This window comes from Molothrus aeneus, chromosome 5, assembly GCF_037042795.1.
Source record: "Molothrus aeneus isolate 106 chromosome 5, BPBGC_Maene_1.0, whole genome shotgun sequence".
NCBI lineage: Eukaryota > Metazoa > Chordata > Aves > Passeriformes > Icteridae > Molothrus > Molothrus aeneus.
The window spans coordinates 68,137,342-68,160,466 of NC_089650.1; the positions used below are offsets into that span (position 1 = coordinate 68,137,342).

A 23,125-nucleotide genomic window follows, 5' to 3' on the forward strand; every position below is an offset into this window, starting at 1 on the left:
TTCCATCTCTTCAGAAAATTTCCAGCATCACAATTCCAAATCTCAGCATCAGCACCCCAAGCCATGCAGGTGGGGTGAAAACTACACCCCAGAGCTGTGTGGCCACTGAGGTTCATTCCTGCAAGCCAGGAGGATGGATGTGACCTGAAGAGCAGCAAGTGTGACTGTAAAAGGTGCAAAAGGAAGCTGAGCTTTCCTGTGGTCCCGTAAACTTCCCCTTGCTGGCTCAGAGGATCATGTGGCTGCAGCGCTGAGGGATAAACAGAGGAATATAATTTCTGTGGCTCTCAGATCACTGCTTTGAAAAATTCACTCAAAATTTTTCACACCCCTAAAAAAAAAGAGATTATTGAGTGTGGAGACTCTGCCTTTGAAACTGGCACGGACTGTTGGGTAAATAAGCATTTAGGGATTTTTCAAAAGGGAAGTATTGATCAAATAAGCTGCTAGAGCTCTTCTGTAAGAACTTATTCCAGCAGCAAAGCTCTGCTACACACCTGAAACACAGCAGCACTGGTATATATATAGGTGAGATGGGGAGAATGAGTCCCAGTGAGAGGAAATCTTAGGTGAAAAGGGGGTTTTGGGTATCAGAAAAACACCACTGAGAGAAGGTGCTGCATTTATCCTAAAGGATGTCCCTGATCAGCCCTCTCATTCCTATTGAACACACACCAGCACCTGGTCAGATAAAGTCTGGCTGCCTCCCTTTGATGGCACCACCAGCAATTCACTGTTGCTGCAATCACAATTGCTATAATTATTATTTTGTTACACAGGGAAAAAAACAAAAAAAAAATCATCATTTGGGCTGCAAAGTGCCGCCCGCGCCAACGGCGCTGCAGAAATTAAACAACGAGGCTGCTTTGCATGCAGGCAACACCTTCACCCCGAGAGCCCTGAGCCTCTTAAAAGCATTAATTAAGCCTCACCACGGTCCTGCAAAGGTGATTTAAGTGCTGTAATGAGTGAGATGTATGTGCTGCTGGAAATGGTGAGAGCTTGGCTCTGCTCAACAAATAACAGAGAGTGGAGATCCTGTATCGGGGAGAATCGAGATGTGTCTGGTGCCATCATCTCACAGAAGATGGATTTAAAGAGGCCTGGTTATCAGTTTGAACAACAAACTAAAGCACTCGAGCCCTGAAAGGGAAAATCTCCTGCTTGTAGCTGCTTATCTGGGCAGATCTTGGTGCTTGAGGAATTCAGAGCGTTTGTACCAGGCAGTGTCAATTCACTGAAATTCCAACTGCTCCCGAACCTAGAAGAAAGACTGAGCAATTGGGAGGCTGCAGGCAGCCCTGGGAGCAGGGACACCATCACAATCACAGCCCTGTGTTGCCTGGAGTGGGATCCCCAACCAACGGGCCCCAACCCAAGAGTGCTGGGTTGTCACTGACATATTTTCTGAAAAATCCTTTCGCTAGGATTTTTCTCCTGAGAAGCCTCAGAAAAGAAATGTAAATCTAACTATCTGATGGCTGTGGAATGTGGTCTGGAGATGGTTTACCAACAGGTGCATCTTTGATTGGTTCCATGTGGATTGTTTTTAATTAATGACCAATCCCAGTCCAGCTGTATCAGGACTCTGGTCAGTCATGGGTTTTTATTATCATTTCTAGCTTTCTGATGTCTCCTTTCTCTTTCTTTAGTATAGTTTTAGTGTATAATTTTCTTTTAATATAATATATATCATAAAATAATAAATCAGCCTTCTGAAACATGGAGTCAAGATTCTCATCTCTTCTCTCATCCTGGGGACCCTCAAACACCACCACACTGGGTCATTCCCTCATTAGGAGAAGTGAATTTTTATTATTCCCTGCTGCACATTCCCTCACTCTGCCTCTCCCACTCTCTCTCCTTGTCTAAATACGTGCCTGGCTAATATTGCTTGTTTACAGGATAAATCAGCTGTACAAATCCTATTATATTTTGGATCACTGACAACAACGGGGTAATGACATTGAAACGGGGAAATGCAATGTACTCATCTAATGTCACCCACATGTTCCATCAGCTGCACCAGCTCCCAGTGCTGCATGGAGGAAACAGGGCAAACTCTGTCTTTACCATTCAGTTCCAGGCCTATCTGGCTGTCTTGCCTTTCCTAGTGTTGAGTGTTTCTTTAAATAAAGAATCATAGGATGGCTTGTCTTGAAAGGAATTTTAAAGACCAGTCAGTGGCATGAGCAGGGACACTTTTCACTGGATCAGGTTGTTCAAAGCCTCATCCAGACTGGCCTTGAACACTTCCAGAGATGGAACTCCAGCTCCATCCTGAACCTGGATACAGCTGCACAACCAGGTCTGTGCTGGCTCTGCAAACACCAAATTTTGTCCTAAAGTTGTTGCCAGGTTACCCAAAGATTGTCACATGTCACAGACATCTTTTATGAAAAAACCTTTCCTTAGGATTTTTTCCTCCTGAGAAGCTGAGAGGCCTCAGGAACAAAATGTAACCAATGGTTATCTGCTGCTGTGGAATGCAACAGGTGCATCTGGGATTGGCCCATGTAGGATGTTTCTAATTAATGGCCAATCACACTCAGCTGGCTTGGACTCTCTGTCCAAGACACAAGCCTTTGTTATTCATTCCTTCTTTTTCTATTCTTAGCCAGCCTTCTGATGAAATCCTTTCTTCTATTCTTTTAGTATAGTTTTAATATAATATATATCATAAAATAATAAATCAGCCTTCTGAAACATGGAGTCAGATCCTCGTCTCTTCCCTCATCCTAAGACCCCTGTGAACATGGTCATAGTCCCATTCTCAGTAAAATGCTTTTCAAACAAACTCAGAGGAAAAACTATATCCTCCAACAGCAAAGCCATGCAGGTGCCAGGCTGGGATTGTCTGGGGCAGAAATGTGGTCAGATGTGATTCAGGCATCTCTCTGTGAGTAAAAGAGCTTTTTGCATCTCCATCTGCACTCTATCCACTCTTCCAATATCTGTATTATCCTAGCAGGTACAATAGGAACCCATCCATGCAATTTGGATAAATAGAGACATTTCAGGGAGGGAAAAGCAGATAAGTCTTATGTTATACTCCTGGAATATCAATAAATAGACACACACATCAGAGTGCTCCCGGAGGCTGAATATCTTCACTGAGCCTCCAAGTTCTGAGACAGAGTCTGCACTGTGTTTCACCCCCACAGCTCCACTGGCATCAGGAGAGGGAGGAAGGGTCTGTGCAGGATTTATCCCAGAGAGCAAAGCTGAATCCAGCACACCCTCGAACCCCTCCTCAACAGAATGGGCATTGTACAACCTCCCCTGCTCCGGCTGCTTTAAATAGCAGCAGCCTCACCAAGGGAGCTGGAGTCATTTTGCTTCTGGCTCTTCCAGGACATCTGGGGTTTGCTTTCTCTGCTTTTTTTTTTCTAATTAAAAAAAAAAAACCCTCTTGCACAAGTCTCTTGGCCTGACAGGCGACCTCCTGGCGAGGCAAGGCGAGGTCAGCCTCGCGAAGTCGCCAATCTCCTGGCGAGGAAGACAATGTGAGCAGATCACGTGGAGGCCTCCAAAAATGCAAAGCTGAGCCACAGACGACCTCAGGGCTCGACCACAGAAGAAAACAGCCTGGGTTGCTGGCAGAGGAAGCAGCAAAGAGCAGTTTCCAGGAATAAATCTAATTGTCCGTGTGGTGGGGAGATGGCGCAGGGATGGAGGGTCTGGGACTCTGCTCACCTGCACACCAGGGAGCTGCAGCACCTGGGGTGATGCTGAGCTGCTCAGGCACAGCCAGCTGGTGCAGGGATGGGAGGGATGCTGGGGGAGGGAGCTGTGCCTGGAATATCTCAGACACAGCAGCCTTGGGCCCTGCTCTGCCCTCAATGAACATTTTGTGTGAGCGGGGTCACCCCGACGTGAGAGAGCAGCTCTGTCAGAGGGTTTGGCACCCAGCCACTTTCAGACACAGGCTTTCCTCCTGGTTTGTGCTTTGGAAGGAAATAAGTGGGTTTGAGAAGGTTGTTTCCAATGCATGTTTGGGTTTTTCCCCCCAGGACAATGAGGATTTGTGGAGAGGTTTCAGCATGGGGGTGTTTCAGGGTGAAGGTAATTAATTACTGCCAGACTTATTTCTGCATCCACTGGTCAGGCAGTATCCTTTCAAGGACAGGTGTTTAATACTGAGAAACCTACTTAATACCTCAAATGCAATCATCCTCTCCAAGCAATTAGGCCCTGATTTACAGCCCTTAAATGCAAGCTTCTGTTGATGTGGGGGATTAGGAGTTTTTGTTTTGCTCTCCCTCAGAGCACCCAAAGCCCCTTTTCTCCCTGCCTGGAGCGCAGAGCACTTTGCAGAGGCAGAGACCAGTCTCTATCCCTGCTGGCTGAAAGCAGAGAGGTGGCACTTGGGAGAGAGAACCAACCCCCAGGGCAAAGAGATGAACCCACACTCTGCCTGAGCTCACCCCACTGTGGGGAGAATTTCCCAATCCCAGTTCAGAGGAGCCAGGACCTTACTGGGAACACTGGAGACATGAACTCAGTTGCTCTCCAAAGAGCACAGCCCCAGACATCTCTGGCCACTTCCACCACAACCATGAGAAATACCAGCTGTGTATCTCCCTGAGCTGCCTCCTGTGGGGAAATAACTGGAATTCCTCTCTGTGGAAGTTTTTCACCCCGGAGCAGAGCCAGCTTTGCAGGGGAGGTGATGCTCAGGCCTGCTGGAGGTGGAAGGTGCAGGGGGAGACTTGCAAATCCCAGAGCTCAGCTGCAGAAACCCTGAAGTCAGAGCCCTACCTGTTGGATTAAACCCTTCTCTGACCCACAGATGGGGCAGCTGAGAGGTGTTTTCAAAACTTTTATTCCATTTTCAGTCTCATGAGACGGGTGAGACAACACAGATGTTATAATTCACCCCATCACAATCAGAAGTGATTGTGTCCCTCTTCCTCCCCAGCTCAGATCCCACCCTCTCCAGCCCCAGTGTCAGCAGGAGGACACTTGTCACCCCTTATCACAGCACCAGCTCTGCACACTCAGCATCCAACACAAACTGATGTGAGCAAGAGCACAAACACAGATCTGGCAGCCACCAGCCTGTTTGCTCCAGTGAGCATTCCCAGAGAGGCATTACAGCATTGCTCAGGGTACTGCCCTTCCAAAAACTGAACTTTATCGTTTCTGTGGGGGTTTCCTGCTCTTATTTGCATTTTCAGAGGAAGAAGAAGAAAATGCTGTTAAAAATTGACCAAGAACTGACCTCAGCTGTCCACAAAACCTTTGAGTCAGAAACACCAGCCTGAAAACTTTGGAGTAAAGACATGTACACAAAACTTGTGCATGGTCTGTCCAGCTGGGATGTCACTGTGATATAGTAAGAAAAATCCCTTCACCAGGATTTCTTCTCCTGGAAAGATGAGAAGCCTCAGCTTCTCCATGTTTTGCTCCTCTGGAATGTGATTTAAAGAATTGTTTACCCAGCATGTGAATTGTTTTTACTTAATGACCAATCCTAGTCCAGCTGTGTCAGACTCTCTAGTCTGTCACAAGTTTTTATTATCCATTTTTGTCTAGGCTTCTGATGTCTCCTTTCTCTTTAATATATTTTTAGTATAGAATATAATATAATATGATATAATGTGATATAATATAATATAATATAATATAATATAATATGATATAATATAAATATGGACTATAATATAATATAATATAATATAATATAATATAATATAATATAATATAATATAATATAATATAATATAATATAATATAATATATCAGCCTTCTAAGAACTTGGAATTCAGATTCTCATCTCTCACCTCGTCCTGGGGACACAACACTGCAACATTGGCATGAGCAAAAAGTGCTGTTGTGCAAGCACCAGCGGCACTGACACACACAGGGATTTATTTAGGATAGCTCAACTGGCAAACAGGGAGATTGTGAGGTAAAATGAAGCTGATAACTCATCCCTGGGATTGATCCATCCCCCTGGGAAAGAGTCAGGCTCACGTCCTCACCAGTGCAGCCAGAAGAAATGGGCAGGGCTGCCAAAGCCCCTGGACCTCCTTCCACACCTCCCTCATCCCAAGGATTCACCAAAAGCTAACACTCCTTTCCCCCAACCTTTCTCTTTTAAAGGAAAATGGGAGAAATGACAGATAGGGGTGGCAATTCCTGTGTTTTCACTTGTAAAGTGATTTTTTCCCCTTGAAACACCCCTTCTTTCCAGCAGATCCAGCTGGTCCTTCTTTCTAGTTGACCCTGTTCTTCTTCCCACCATGCCAGAGAGAAATGTAAGAGCAAAGATATTTCCTCCTCCTGCCACAGATGGGCACAGCACCAAGATCCAGGAGACCCTGGGCCACAAATTGAGGGGTTTTGCCTTTGCCAACCCCCCTGTAAAACAACCTCCTGCTGCTCCCCATACTGGTGCCTCAGAGGTGCTCTGTGTCCTGTCACCACCAGGGATGGTGAACACAAGCCTGGGAGGAAGAGGAACATGAAACAGGCTGAAAAATCTTGGCCAGCCCTGTTAACACCACTGATTGCAAAGAGAAGCCCTGGGAGGAAGACGAATATGAAATAGGCTGAAAAAACCAAAATCTCAGTCATCTCTCCCCTTCCCAGGAGTCAAGCTGACTGTCCCATACCTTACACACAGTCTTTCCACTGAGCTGGAAATGGCCCTTCCTAACCTGGTGGGATGGAGCAGGAGGGAGCCCAAGGGTGATCCCCAAGGAGCAGGCAGTGTTCATCTCAATGCTGCCAAAGGAAAATGCCAGTGCACCCAGCTGGCCCCCAAACATGCCCAAATCCAAAAACTAATCCCCAAAAACTCCTCCTGAATGCAGCTAAACCCCATGACAACAGCAGTGCTTGCTTGGTGGGCATCAGGGGTGGGCAGGAGAGAGCAGGAGGAACCCACTTGAGGAACAAATGCATGGAGATGGTGCAGGACTCTCAGAGCTTTCACCAGCAGCATCTGCAGAGAGGTTTTGGGGAGTTACCAACAGCCACAAGAAGCCTTCACAGCCAAGTCACTCCTCAGACAATGGCTTGGGACCCAAACATCCACTTCTGGTAGCAAAGTGTTGGGAAAATATTGCCCAGCTCTTCACACAAGGCCTTTTGTTGGCCAGTCAGCTCTGAAAACATTTCTGTTCTCCCCCAAGTGACGGCGCTGCCATGAAAAACAGGAAGAGACTGAATGCAGCAATTTAAACAGTCAAACCCCATTTCCTGCCAAAAGGAAAGGAAAATACCAGCAAAAGGCAGAAGCCAGGCAGGAGTTGGGGACTGACATTCTGATTATCTTGGGCAGATATTGGTGGAAGCTGCAGTGGTGGAGGCGACAGCTTTGCATGGCAGGGACTGGAGTCTCTTAGGCTGGGAGGTGGATGAGGATGAGGATGAGGATGAGGATGAGGATGAGGATGAGGATGAGGATGAGGATGAGGATGAGGATGAGGAAGAGGAGGAGGATGAGGCCAGGATCTGCCAGCAGAGCAGCCCTGGGATGTGAGCAGCTCCTGAGCTGACAGCCAGGGTCACACACCAGCAGCACCCCTGGCTTGGGGCTTCATTGCCGGCCAAAGTTCCAGCAGGATCCCTGCTCCTCTCCTCTCCCCACAGCCCTGACACCCTCAGGCTGCTTTGGGGTCAGTCTCCAGCACCCTCCTCTTCTTCATCCACTTTTTGTCTCACAGCTTTCACCTGCCTGGTCCCCAAGGTAGAGGGAAAGGCTCCCCTGCCTCCTCTGCTGAGCATCCCAGGAGTGGAACTCTCACCAGGCTTCAAAATGCACCCAATAATCTTATTTCATTGTGATGGCAATCAACAAATCCCCCAATGATCAAGTCCTGGACAGAAATAACACTTTTACATCTCCATTCTCCTCTCAAACTGCCTTTTATTTTCTCCCCCTTTTGTTTTTTAAGAAATCCAGCATTCCACAACACTGTCACAGAACCCCAGAATGGTTGGAAGGGACCTTAAAAGTTCACCCAGTCCAGCCTCCTGCCATGAGCAGGGATAACTTCAACCAGGTCAGGCTGCTCCATTACAAAGTTTATGAAGGACATTGAAACCACAGCCTTCTTTACCCAACATGAAGCTGCTTTTCTGTTTTAAGAAGCCTTTTTTTCCCCTCCAGAGCAGCCCTGCCTCTGCCAACACCCTGCACGTCCACAGGGTTTGAAGGTGCCCTCTGACTGCATAAGCAGGAAGGGCTTCAACATCCAGAGAGGAGATTTAGATTCCACATGAGGGAAAGCTTCCTCACAGCACAGACAGATTTTAGGGAGAGAGAGGAATCTCCATAGCCAGAGGTTAAGAACAGGTGAGACAAACATCTGTCAGAAGCGTTAGAAGTAGGGCAGAAGGGCAAATCAGATGACCTCAGAGGAATCCTTTTTTTCCCAGCCTCGTTTTTCTCTGATTATATGAATTTCTAAGCATTTGGGGTCAAGTGTACTGCTTAAATATAAGCTATCATCCTGCTTTTGCAGAGAGGTATTACCTGAGACCATTCATCACCTGAGTGAACATCACCAATTTGCAAATCAACTGCCCAGACATAAAAATCTGTCATTTTTTTTTCGATTTATGCTGAAGATGAATGGGAGGACAGCTGTAACACAGGGATGGGAGAAGAAAGAATACTGAGGATTCTCCATTCATCTCTGGACTTTCACCTTTCCCACCCTAGAAATTCTGCTACCACCCTGCTGCCATCTACAACAGGCACTTGGGGGCAACCACAGGCTCATCACAGAATTTTTTTTTGTTTTGTCTTTGCCTTCACCTTTGCAAACCAGACTGGAACAAGCCTCCAGGACATCCAGCCCTGCAGGACGTCTGGGGACTCAATGCCTCCTGCTGAATTCTGACCATGAGACAAACTTTGTCCAGCCAAGGTCTTTCCTGACCTCAGCTCTCTCAGCTCCAGATGTAAGCAAGCTGCCTGACCAGAGGAGCTACAGAATCTGCTGCTGGGGACCAGAGCATTGTTCCCCCACATCCCTGGAATTATTTGTGTGCAGAGTTGTGCTGGGAATGGTCCCCAGGAGGTTTCTCTAGCCCTGAAATAGCCTTGAGCAGGGATTACACCAAGGCAGGAGCAGAAGTATCCAGGCATGTGGATCCCCCTTGAGTCAGTTATTGCCCTGTTAGAAATATTAGAAAAATTAGGAGAATATTTGTTGCTAAAACAAATTGGTGCCTCGATAGGCAAGGACAGAGCAGTGAAACCAGCTCCTCAGTCCTACAAAGAATCACAGAATGGCTTGGGTTGAAAAGGATCTTAAAGATCATCCAGTTCCACCCCTGCCATGGCAGGGACACCTTCCACTATCTCAGGTTGCTCCAAGCCCCGTCCAACCTGGCCTTGGGCACTGCCAGGGATCCAGGGACAGCCACAGCTTCTCTGGGCAAGCTGTTCCAATGCCTCAGTACCGTCTGTGTAAAGAATTTCTCCCTAACACCTAATCCAAATCTCTCCTCTGTCCCTTTGGAATGCTCAGTGCCCAGCAGGACCTGTTCTCATCCAGGATTTCAGCTGCCAGAGGCAGGGCAGCAAAGCTGAAATTCAGTTCCAGCTTGGACCATAGGTAGGCTAAGGCTCTGTTTGCACCACCAGATAAACATTTGACATCCCCTCAAACACAGGGAAAGTCTCACTGATGGCTCTGTGATTGCTTTTAGAGCTGCCTCTAACACATGTGTGAGTGGCAGAGCAGCAGAGCTGGGGCTTGGCTGGCAAGCAGGACACCAGCAGAGGAGACCAGGCTCTCATAGACACACATCCAGCCTCCAAAACACTTCACCAACCATCAAATATTTTCCAAGCTTAGCAGCTGGACTGTGCAGCCCCTTTCAGCAGCCAAGTCACTAATACCCCTTTCCTCAGGCAGCACAGCTGATCTCAGGCAGGGCTTGCCAGCAGCTCTAAGCAGGCTCATTTAAGGGGAGTTCAGCCTACTTAGTTACACACTTCAGACTTGCTGCTTTTAATTCAAGCATCTCCAGGTCCTTTTGCAGTGCCTCTGATTCACAGTGAAGATGTACACTCATAAATATGCTCCAACACTTTTCCCCACCGTGTCCTCTCTCCAAGCTCTGCGCTCCTGTCCCTGCTCAGTCTGACACCAGTTTTCTTGGTTTGGGACTCACCCCATGGGACACAAGAAAGCTGCTGGCTTTTTTTGCTCCTGTCTAAAGCCACTGAAAGCAGGAGTGAGTGGTTTCAAGCCTCCTAATTGGAGAGGTCCAGCACTGCAAACGTTAGTGTGGAGCACAAGCAGAGCAAATATGCAAATGCATGGAGAGGCTTAAGAGCCCAGGAAAGAAACTCCGGTGGGAAGCTCCCAGCTTAAATCTAAAGGCAGCTCTTTGAATGTGCACAGGCCTTGAGGCTAAACAAAAAAATCAAAGCCAGATTTGGGCACAGCCTTTCTCCCTGTGCAATGCTCCACAGGGAGATTTGAGGGTCTAGGCAGAGGAGATCCCAACTGAAATCAAGGATTTGTCCCTTTGGTGTGGGAGAATGAGGGCAGGGCAAGGTCAAGCAAGGACACTGAGGGGTGTAAAGGGGAATTAGGGCAGAGTAAGGCAGGATCAGTGTCCTTGCAATGAGACTGCCATCCACATTCCTCATGGCCCATCCTTGGAGCATCAGGAGAATCCCCCAGCAAAAAAGGCTGGAGCACCAAGGAGAAATCCCATATCCCATATCCCATATCCCATATCCCATATCCCATATCCCATTGCCTGCCTGGAGATTTTGGGGCAGGAAAGCACTCTGACTTTTCTCCCTATTCCCTTTGCTCAGACTGGAACTGGCCTCTTACTTGAAAGAGCTCATTAAGGGTGGGAATCAAAGCCTGGGGAGAGGCTCCTGCAGCCCTGGGCTGTAATGCCCCTGTCTGTGCCTGCCATCAAAGCCAGCCCTGTGCACATTCCTGCAGTGGCACTCAGAATAAACCGAGGCAATTTCTTCAGACCATTTGTAGGTCAGACAGACCAGCCTCTTCCCCAATCCTGCCCTTAAATCTTGCAGTGTTTAATCCTTGATCTGCAGCCAGGCCTTAATTTCTCAGTGCAGAGCTGGCTGGAGACCGGAAGGCGAGGGGCTTTGATGGTTAACGGCCAGTGCTTCTCAGCCCTGGAAGAAATGAAGCCCTGGCTTCATAAAGTTCCCTGAATAAATCCTGCCCCAGCTACAGCCCAGGGAAGCAAAATGACACCCGCATGCACAGAAACTGGCACAAGCTGTGACATCTCTAGGTCTTGTTTTGGTTTGGGTGTGAGTCGAGAGTGCACCTGGGTCTAAGTGATTTCACCCTTGAAGTAACTACAACAGGTATGTCCCTCCCAAATATTCCAGGCCCCCTTGGTTTAGCAAACACAGCATGTCTGCTTGTTCTGACACCTTCACCAGCTTGTCCATGAGCTAAATGAGGGATGAACTGTTTAAATTGGGTGGTGTGGTGAGCTGGAGACAGAGCCAGAGCTGGGACAAAGCAGTCTCAGTTCCTTGGCCTCTGCTTTAAGGTTGGTTATTTGAAGACAAGACCTGTTGGTTATTTGAAGACAAGACCTGTTGGTTATTTGAAGACAAGACCTGTTGATAGTTGAGGAGGGCAAGGTGGGGTGCTCAGGGCTCCACTTACCGCGCTGCTACAGGGAATGTCCTTGACCTTGAGCCAGGCCAGATCTAACGTCCCCTCTCCCCTGTAGCAGGACTGCAGCCTGTCCTTGATGCGGTCGTTGATGTTCTTCAGGACAAAGATGCAAAGAGCAGACTCATCCAAGGACTTCATCTTCCTTTTCTGCCCCTTGGAGAAAACTGTGAAGAGGATATCATCCTCAGGGCCAACTCCCAGAGACCTGGCCAGGATGGCTCCAGCCTTGGACAAGTAGGCAGCCTGCAGCAATCGATATTCCACCCCGTTCTTCTCACAGCCAATGGGCACCTCCACATAGGAGTTAAAGGCCGTGTCCTCCTTACAAAGCCTCACCAGCTTGGAGGTATAAACCTGCTCCTTCGTGGTGGAGCCGGGTGGGGAGATCATCTCAGGCTGCAGAGTCAGGAAGTAGACAAAGTTCCCACTGCTGAAGCCGTAGATGTAGTAGATATCAAAGTCGGGGATGATGGTAAAGGTGTCTGAGGGGATCTTGATCATGGAGGCCACAAACTCGTCGTGAAAGACATATGCAAACATCCCATCAGCCTCGGAGTTCTTGGTGAGCTTCCTGCTGGAGATGGTGGGGAAATACTCCGGCTTGCCGTCCACGGCCGTGGCGATGAACAGCTTGTCGTCCATGTTGCTGTAAGAAACAATGACTCCAAAAACAGAGCCACTCTCGTTCACCCCAGAGAGGTAATGCTCCTTCTTGTGGAAGGGCTCTCCCAGCTTGAAGAGGTCATCCAGCCTCAGGAGCTTGCAGATGCCTTGGTACAGACTCCCACAGGCTATCAACCGATTCTCCTTGTAGTCTATGAGGAGCATTTTGTTTATGTTGTTGGTGGGCGTCAAGGGTTCGTTGCAGGTTTGGACTATCCTGGGAGGATAACATTTGGGATTGTCATCATCAGGACCAGTCTCATGGGTCACCAGGACCTTCAGGTCACTGGAGAGTTTGTAGATCCTGTTGACAGCCCCCAAGTAAATGTGCCCAGTCCTTTCGTCCACCACCAAGTGGTTGAAGTTTCCCTCTGCTTGCTCTCCAGTGAAGGTGATGAAGGGCCTCTTTGGATGGGGTGGCTGCTGTCTGCCCAGAGGTGACACTGTGGTGGACAGCAGGAGGTGAGAAACCAGGCAAGTCCATTTCCACATGGCTGGCGACATGATTAGAGAGGTTTGTATTCCCAAGGCAACAAGGATTAGAAGCTGTAAAACTCTTCAAAACGCCAATTCCCTGGCAGATTCTGTCCTACAAGCAGAGAAAAAAGAAAACAAAAGTACATTACTATGGAGTATTCCTTCCTCCTCCCTCCTTCACAACCATGCCATCATCAGAGCGTATTTAATTGCTAATCCTCCCTTTCTCCACTCTGAGCTCTCTACTTAAAACCGGCACAAAGGGAACCCTCCTGACAGAAAAGATGCTGGGAGAAAAAGCAGAAATCACACAGCAGAGTAATAAATCAGCACCCTTTCCCTCTCCATTACACACCCACGTGCCCCACGGTGCAGCATAAATATTGACTGCAAGTGCAGAAGGGTAATGGTAAAAACATCACCCAGCATTGCTGCCTGCACTGCCAGCACTAGCCCAGCTGTGGATTTGCTATCTGAGACACCAGAACTGGAGAAGGATTATTATCCTGCTCTTCTGGACGAGGCACTGAAGCCTGGAGAAGGTCAGGGATCTGCCTACAGGAATGGGGCCAGATGGATGCTGAGCTCTCCCGCAGCCCTTGAAGTTTGCCAGGAAGGAGCCAGCTCTGGTGTGACATTAACATCCTTTCAGGGAGATCCCAGCCCAGAACAGCTCTGTTTGGGCAGGAGCTCTGTGAATCCAGATCAAAGCTGCCTCACAGCAGCCCAGCCTGCAGTACAGACCCAGGGGTTGTGGTGTGCCAGCTGTCACTGCCACATCTGCAAAGGGCTGGGACCAAAAGGGGTGATGGGTGTCCTCTCTGCCCTGGACTCTCACTACAGACCACTCTCCACCCACTTCACAGCCAAGGGAACATCATCTAAAAGAGATTCCAGCTCTCCTGGGGATCTCAGCTGACTGAGGAGAAAGGGGTTGTTTATCTACCAGCAGTGAAAAAGCCTAAAGCACCATGAAGTAGGAAAAACAACAACCCAAGAACCACCCTGGTACCTTTCCAAAGAGAGAAAAGAGGCTTTCCTTGCACCACTCAGTCCCTTAAAGTCTCCCAGGTTTTGACCACGGTGATGGGAGCAGTGTGGGGTTCAAACATTTAGTGGGCACATCACCAAGCCCTATGGAAACACCTCTTCCTACTCAGCACATCCATCTGCTCCTTTTTCCTTCACTTTTTTGGTTGCTTCTGTACTAAGAACAGCTTTACCCCTTCATGGCCCCACAGAGCATGTAGGACATGGAGTCCTACCAGGCCTCACAAGCCAAGCTCCTCACTGAGTGCTGACCACACAAACCTGGTGGCCAGGCCCTTCACCCCCCTGTCATACAGATCAGAACTTCACAAAGCTGCTCTTGATTTTAGAAAGGACACAAGCCAAACACAGCTCCATCCTGCAGTGTCCCAACCCCTCTGTCACAGAGTGACTTTGCTGAAATCAGGGCTGTCATCAGTGGTGACAGCCAGGCTGGCACAAGTAGGAGGCAAGGAAAAAATCCCTGCTTGCAGATCCCAGCAGGGAGGAAGATGTGACAGTGACACAGGCCTGGATGTGCAGCTTTTTCAGGTCTGTGCAGCTCTGCTAACACCAGTGGAACTGAAAAATTTACTTCAAAAATAATAGGGAGAATAAATCCCACATTCTTTTGACCCATAGGCTGATTAGATCTTGTCACCGTGATATTTTCTGAAAAATCCTTTTGCCAGGATTTTTCTCCTGAGAAGCTGAGAAGCCTCAGAAAGGAAATGTAAACAATAATTATCTGATTGCTTGGAATGTGGTCTGGATGTTGTGTACCAACAGGTGCATCTTTGATTGGTTCCATGTGAATTGTTTTTAATTAATGACCAATCACCATCAGCTATGTCTGACTGAGTAGTCAGTCACAAGCTTTCATTATCATTGTTGTTTAGCCTTCTGATGTATCATTTCTCTTTCTTTAGTATAGTTTTAGTATAGCATTTCTTTTAATATAATGTCATAAAATAATAAATCAGCCTTCTGAGAACATGGAGTCAAATTCTCATCTCTCACTTCATCCTGGGAACCTCACAACACCCCAAGATCTGATAGTGGAAAGGATAAGTCTGGGCTTGTAGAGCAGCCACCACTTTTATGCCACCCCAAATATTTCAAAATTCTCTCACAGCAGCCAGAATTCCCAGTCTGTTGTAGCATCACCTTCACCTCCTGCTGCCCTCCCTGCTGCAGCAGCCGCAGGCATTGCATGGATGATGGACAAAGGTCAGCCCACATTTACTTTAGTCATGTTTACCCTGTTCTGCTTTGCCTCTCTGGTCAAGCAAATATTTAATAAAACCAAGCTTATAGTGCAGAGTTTGCAGGACTGGCTCTGCAGGGATAGGCAGGCTGGTCACGTAGGCTGTTAATAACCTTTATAATGATGGATAGAGCAGTGGTGGGATGAGCTCCCCCCACACAACCATTCCTCTTTCAAAAGGACCCATCCTTGAGGGAGCAGCAGAAGAGGGAAGCTGTCCCTGTTTGAGCCCTGTGTTCAGAAGCATCACGTGGTGACCCTGAACACCAGCTCCCGTCACTGATGAGTTATGATCCACCTTTCTAACAGGCACTGGTTTGATCAGGAGCTAGGCAGATCTAGGGAGAAATTATTCTTTTCAAGTACTAAAAAGGTATCTGTTTTACCCCTCTATTTTACTGTATTTTGCTCTGCAGAGTCAGCAGAGCTGCAGGGAAATGGGAACTGCTGCAATCCCAAGACTGATAGTGAGCAGCCACTCTGCCCAAAATTCATCACAGCACCTGCAAAAATGGGATAAAATCTGCCCATTCAAACAAACAGCCAACACAAAATGAGAAGAGACAGGCTCCAAGCATAAATTCTTCGAGGCCCATGCAGGTGAGAATTGATTTGAGGTCAGGCTATCACTCACAGGAGAAAGGAATGGTGAGGAGAACCTTGCTAGATCCCTTCCAACCCAAACCATTCTGTGATCCCTCCAGGAAAAGACAGCAAATTTTATCTGGAAACCAGAGAGACTCCAGTGAGAAACTTCAGGAAGGAGTTTCTGTATTTTGCTGTATTTTACTGTATTTTGCTCTGCAGAGTCAGCAGAGCTGCAGGGCAGGGAAATGGGAACTGCTGCAATCCCAAGGCTGATACCGAGCAGCCCCTCTGCCCAAAATTCATCACAGCACCTGCAAAAAATGGGATAAAATCTGCCCATTCAAACAAACAGGTAATACAAAATGGGAAGAGACAGGCTCCAGGCATAAATTCTTCAAGGCTCATGCAGGTGAGAATTGATTTGAGGTCAGGCTATCACTCACAGGAGAAAGGAATGGTGAGGAGAGCCTTGCTAGATCCCTTCCAACCCAAACCATTCTGTGATCCCTCCAGGAAAAGACAGCAAATTTTATCTGGAAACCAGAGAGACTCCAGTGAGAAACTGCAGGAAGGCTTTACAGCAGGCAAGGATGCTTTCCAAATCACTGAACCTCATGGGGGAGGAAGTTCACCTGCAGAGGAAAGAGCATCAGCAGTCTGAGAGCACCAGGAGCAGCTTTTTGGGACAAAGCAGGGAGAGCCTGGGGCTGTTTTGCCATCTTCTAGCAGCCATCTGAGTGACCCTAGGAGCAGGATTTTCTCTCTGCTTGCTGCTGGCACTCTCTCCTCTCCCATCTGCTCCTGCTGTACCCTCTGTCCTGGAGCCCCAATCAGTCCTGGAGCCTCAGAATTTATAATTTGGCTTAATTAATAAATACCAGCAGAGGTCAGGGGCAAGGAGGCCTGGATGTTTAGCCTGCAGAATAGAGCAGGGTTTGTACAAGCCCTCAGAGGATGCACCAAGGAGAAGAGGGTTGTGGATGGGGTTTTTTCCCTGTGTCTGGATGGCAGGAATCACAGCAGCTGGGCAGGCAATAATCACTGCCATGGACATGCAGAGACTACAAGAGAGTAATTATATCCTAAAAACAAAGCAAATAAACAAAAGGCCACAGCCAGCAAGGGCTGGACTTGGGCTCTGAGCTGGCTGTTTCCAAAATAAACCCAAAGTGCCTTTTCCACTGGGGTTATGGCCAGCAGGGATGCCATGAGCCACCACAGGGCTCCTGTGTGAGGCCAGGTCAGCCCTCGACGTGGCTCCTGCCACATCACCTCTCCATCAGCACATCCAAGGTCCCTGGGAAGGTCACAGAGCAAATCCAGCTGTTTCAGACAGCTGTTTCAGAGGTTTCACACCACCGTCCTGCCCGCGGAATCACGACGTTATGGCTTGCAAACAACACATTGCCCAGAAGATGCCTTGAACTCCCAGAGTTTGGTTTAAGTACTGATTTCCCCCTGGAAAACAGCAAGTTATGGTGCTACCCCACAGCCTGGTTACTTTTTCTTTTTGCTGTTATTGAGCATTTCCAGCAAAGGTTTGAGACCACTGAGTTAAAGGTTGCAGTTTAGATCTGCTTAGCCATCTCCAGGACACAATCCCAAGACTCCAGAACATGAAACTGTGGTAAATACATGGGATTCTGGGCAAAAACAGCTTGGATGTGAAAGAGTCTCAGAGGAAGAAACTCCAAATGTCTTTTAACTCTGATTATTAGATGGGAAATTTAGGAAATGATGAATACATCCTCAAAATGCAGCAGTGTGCAAGGGGACAAAGTCAAGGATGAGTTATGCCTGAGGAAGTAGGAATAAATCAGGAATAAAGAGGACACAAAGGACTGATCTGTCAGCTGAGAGAGAGGGGAGGACTCAAGAGGAAGTGTACAGGGAGAGAGGAAAGAAAGAGCTGGGTTTTGATTGACAATCTCACAAAATCCATGGTCATGTCCCTAAACTGGAGTCTGGGACAAATCTACCCCACTCCAATGACAGCTCCTGAAAGGAACACATCACTGGGTGAGCATAAGAGTATTTTATCACCAAAGGGGTATCAGGGACAGCCAAAGGTGATACAGAGACTCCATCCTCAGAGGGTATGAAAAGACACCTTATTATTAGAAATGCACAGTTCTTATAGAAACAATGGTGGACCTAAGACCTGATTGGCCTTGGTGAATCTTCTCTCACCTATTGGTGACCTATGAACAGCACACTCTGGAGAAGCATAACTATAAAAAAACCAAATATCTGTAAAAACCCCATTGTTTATTTTCTATTTCTATTTCTATTTATTATAATAATGTTTTTAATAGATATTTTTACAGAAAGAGAGATAATAATTGTTTGAATTCTTCTCTCCAAGTTTTCCACAGCTTCTCACAGTTTCCCAGGAAAATCCTAGGAGAACTATGCCTCTCTCTGCTCAGAGAACATGTGATTACCACAGCATTTCCCTCAGAGACACACACACACAGCCCTCCTGCCATCAAAGGTGTCAGACAGAGCCACCTCACCAGGTCCCCTGCCACGGCCACGTGTGGCAGCAGGGACACCACAAAGTCAGCAGGAAGAGCCTGGATACAGAAAGCCATAGAAGCAGTCCCACTCTGGGTCCAGCTCAGTGCAAAAAAATACATGTTAAAGCCTTGAACACAACCAAAATGAGCTGAAACACAGCTCTGGGAGGAAGGGAGGGAGAAATCAGCCCATCCCTGTGGACAGTGGGCCTGGCAGCCCAGGTGGGGTGAGTTCCTCACCTGGCTGGGAGGAAGCCAGGAGCACCCAGGGCTCCTGGGCAGTGCCAGGGTGGCTAATGAAGCCCAGCTAATGAGGCAGCACGCTCCTGTGTTTGATTTTCTATAGCTGTGCTGAGTAGGCCCCAGCGAGGGAGGAAATGATGAAGAGGACTCCATCTTATCAGAAGGCTAATTAATTACTTTATTATACTATAATGTTCTATATTATATTGCACTACATCTAAACTGAATCTGCCAAGCACTCACTCTGCACACACTGCACAGAATCTCGTGACTGTCCCGACAGTCCTGACACGCATGCGCTGATAGGCCCTGACAGGCCAAGGAACCAAAACACCATCACTGTGGATAAACAATCTCCATGTTGCATTCTACTTTGGCACAAACACAGGGACATCAAATGAGATAAGAATATTCTTGGGAAGAATTGTGCCTTGCTTTTCTCTGTGAAGAGAAATGTGGGGCTGCACACTCAGCCCTGACAGGCCAAGCAAACAAAACACCATCACTCCGGGTAAACCATCTCCATGTTGCATTCTACTTTGGCACAAGAAAAGCACCACAAATGAGATAAGAATTGTTTTTCCTTTCTCTGAGGTTCAGAGAATGTCAGTCTCAGAAATATTCTTGGGAAGTCATGCTTTGCTTTTCTCTGTGAAGAGAAATGTGGGGCTACACACTTGGCCCTGATAGGCCAAGGAACCAAAACACCATCACTGTGGGTAAACCATCTCCATGTTGCATTCCACTTTTGCACAAACACAGGCACAGCAAATGAGATAAGAATTGTTTTTCCTTTCTCTGAGGTTCAGAGATTGTGAATCCCAGAAATATTCTTGGGAAGAATTGTGCCTTGCTTTTCTCTGTGAAGAGAAATGTGGCTACACTTTTCCTGCACTCAGGCTTGTGAAAAGCACAAATCACTTGTTTTTAAAATTTTAAAAGTTTAATAGTAATAAAATGGTTATAAAAATAGCAATGTAATTAGAGTAATAAAAATTTTGGACAATTTAGATTAGGACAATATGAGACAATAGAAACAGAGAGTTATGGACAGTCCAGGTACCTTTTCTGGGCAAAATAAGCCTGAAAAAGGACCCAGGTTGACAGAGGATTAACCCTTAAAAACAATAACCTGTTGCATGTTCATACATCTCATACATGATGTATAAATTCCATTCAAACACAGGATTCTGTCTGGGCAGGGTCAGCTTCTTCCTCCTAATCCTGACAGCATCTTGAGAGCTAAGCAAGGTGGGAAGAAGTTCATTTCTCCTGATAATGGAGCAATAAATTCTCTTTCTCTGAAAGATTCAGGTGTCCTGTGGCTGCTATCTCGTGTGAGTCCTTTCTTTAGGAAAAAAGTATCCTACATAGCATAGCATAGTTTCTATCTTAACCTTATGTTATAACCTAAAACCATATTCAACACACTACTTAAGGGAATTAACGCAGCATAACTTTCTAACACAACACATATAATATTCATTTGAATATTTGTGAAAAGCCAATCATAAAATAGGCATTTTTCACAGGCTGTTCATGCCTGGGATGCAGGAGATGCGAATGAGGCAGACTCCAAGTGCTGGAGCCAGCACAGAGCAATTCAGCACCAAGTGCAGCTACACAATCCCTTTAATCTCATCTAAAGACTTTTGTTCATGGTTTCCTTTAATAAACCCTGATTACCATGGACAGAAGCTTTTTTTGGGAGCCAACATGGCAAGAAAAACCCATATAGGGACATTGTCAAGAGCTTCCCCAACAAAGACTGGATTCTAACATTGGCTAAATCCTTTCTCCCTGAACTTACAACCTGCCCATGCTGAAGGCAAGTCTCACTTTGGGGACACCCCACACCAGAGGAGCTTTACTTTGGAGCTCTACAAAAAGAACAGATCCCTGCAAGAGCTGCAGCTTGTCCCAAATAAAGGGATTTATTTCAGGAGTGGTTTGTTTGCAAGAGAATTAAAATACAGAGGGACAACACAGCCTTCCCTCATCACACAGATTATTTTTCTCAGGCACTCAGATATTGCCCATCACCTTGTTACCCGTGTCTGTGCCAGAAGAGTATTAAATGATGGGATTAACACATGCCATGAGTGGGACTTTATTCCCTTTTTTCCCAGCTCTTCCCATGTGATAAAACTGCATGTGGATGTTGTTTCTGCCTGCATTTCAAATTTGGTTTTCTACCAGCAAAAGCAGGTCAGAGCTGTGCTCCTCTGTGCTTGGGAGAGAAGAGGGGTTTGTAATGTTTTCCCTGCTCCTCCAGGAATTTGCTACAGAGACTTGAATGAAAGAACACAAATATTCAGCGTCACAGAAACGAGAATGGAGTTTTGAGGTCATGGAAATAACCTACAAATCCAAAGACTGGAGTTAAACTCTCTTTTCTGGAGCAGACAGGGATGTGAGTCCCCAGGGCTGGGTGTTATGGAACATCCAGAACTGGAAGGGACCCAACCTTCCAATGACATGACACAGGTATTTCCCAGCCTCCTGAGGACAAATCCATGAAAATTACTCCTTATCACAGTAACTGGAGAAATGTAACCCCCCCCCAACAAACAAACTGGTGTAGCAAGAGCACCCAAGGTCACTGATTTCATGTCACAGCAGTGCCTAGCTTGGCTGATCCCAGCTTTTGTGGGTGTGAGATCATAGAGGCACTGAGAAAAGGGAAATATTGCCAAAAGCCAGAGTGTCAGGTTGACTTCTGTCTCGTTCCTGTCCCCAGCAAAGCCATCACACAGTGCTGGCACTCTGTTCTCCCCAGCACTAAGAGTTTCTCTGCTGCATTTCACTGACATGCAGCTCTCATGGGGTTAGTAGTGCCAGGTTGGCCAAAAAAATTAAAATTTTATGGAATATTCCTAATATTCAGGGTCAGCTTTGTGCTTTCCCAATTCCTGGTGCACCTCCAGCCTTCTGCCTGTCAGGCCATGAGAAGCTGAAAAGTCCTGGAGCTCATTTAAAGCCTATTTAACAGCAACTGAAAACCTCAGTGTGTTATCACCACTATTCTCACACCAAATCCAAAACACACCATCCCAGGAAGAAAATTAATTTTATTCCAGCAGAAACCAGGACAGCAATTCACTGGGAAGGAGACCCTGATGAGCTCTAGACACAAAGAGGAATAAACCCAGCCTCTGCCCCTAAAGGAGTGATGAATATTGAAAAGAAAATGAACTGGGTTTCATCCCAGCAGGTCTCCCCAGCTCGTGTATCCATTCCAGCATTTTAGGACAGCCTTGAGGAAAATGGCATTTCCTTCCTCAGAAGCTCAGCTTATGCTCACACATTCCCTTTGAGGCTTTGGGGGCTCTGAAAAAGCCCAAAAGAAATCAGAAAATCAGGGTTTGGTTCAGGTGGGAGCCCTAGCACAGCCAGGAAGGGTCTGTGACCTGGCTTTCCCCACAAATTTCCAGGCAGCTGTTTTCTTTCCTTGTTGGCTGAAGCTGTTTTAGCAGAGTTTATGCTGCTCTGGATGGCAGTGGGTGGATGTTTCCCCCTGCCTGGCAATTTTGGGTAGATCTGTGTGACACAAGTCCCCTGTCTGAGGCTGAAGGCTCACAATTAGCACTGTGTGTATCCTCAGGAGCCAAATCTCACTGTTCTTCAGCTGCCTCCTGGCAGGGAGAGCCACTCTGCATTCACAGGGACTTGGTGGCCACTGGCTACTTCACTCTCCAGATCTCTGTGAGATAAAGCATGAGACTTCAAGGGAATAAACCAAAACCTTGATCAGCTGGCTGTGGAAGCACTGAGATCTAAATTTGGAGCAGGGGAAAACACTGGCAAAGAAGGCAGCAGAGAATCCCCAGCGTTCAAAGTCTGAGATTTTGCTATACATTCAAAACACAGCTGGAGCAGAGCACTCTGAGGGAAAAAGTAAAAGCAACAGGACCGGGAAAATCAGAGATGATAGCAGGATCAGGGAATCCCAGAATGGTTTGGTGTTGAAACCCTGGCTGCTGAGAATTGGAGATTTCTGTGCTGCCAGGCACTGACCCCCAGGAGAACCCTGCACTGACCTGAGGCCTGGAGAAGCTTCCAGAATGGAATGATGGAACTGGGATTGTGGGTGTGCAGTTTGGACAGGAGTGTGTGAGATCACAGGGGGGGAAACTCAGACTTTAAGGCTTTAGAATACAGTAATAGATATAAAGCAAGATGCAGGTTTTGGGGCAGTGCTGGTCCTTCTTTTCCTTTTTCTTCATGGATTTGGCTGGTTTTGTGTCATTGGATAAAAAAGTCCCCATTGCAGGGCATGGGTGTTTGGTTATTGGGTTAAAAGTGAAAATAACTCAGGTGTCATTTCTTAATTGGACAGTTTATCCTTAAAAAGGCCTTGTAAAGAGAGAGAGATGGGGCTCCATTTTTAGTTTGTTAGAGTGAAGTGCTGTAGAACTCAGGGTTTGAGAGACTGTAACATAGATAAGAACTAATAAACATCTGAGTCCAACAATAAATACCATCTCACACATTTAATCCTTGCAAAAAAGGAGATAAAAACTCAACAGTTTGGGACGGAAGGGACCTAAAAGAAATCTTGTTCCAGCCCTCTGCCATCGGCAGGGACACCTTCCATAGACCAGGTTGCTCAATGCCTGGATGGGGATGGGGAATAAGATGTGGAAATCAAGCACTTGCTGGCTCACAGCACGTGGGAACTCCTCTCA

At 47.1% G+C, this 23,125-nt stretch overlaps 1 protein-coding gene across 2 annotated transcripts in view; it reads right to left on the reverse strand.

Moving 5' to 3' along the window:
• Positions 1-23,125, reverse strand: part of PLXNA4 (plexin A4) — a 508,367-nt gene that overhangs the window by 462,795 nt on the left and 22,447 nt on the right. For both annotated transcript variants that reach the window (XM_066551057.1, XM_066551059.1), the window contains exon 2: positions 11,640-12,903. In XM_066551057.1, the coding sequence (XP_066407154.1) occupies positions 11,640-12,818 (1,179 nt within the window). In that variant the 5' untranslated portion in view covers positions 12,819-12,903. The remainder of the gene's footprint in view (positions 1-11,639; positions 12,904-23,125) is intronic.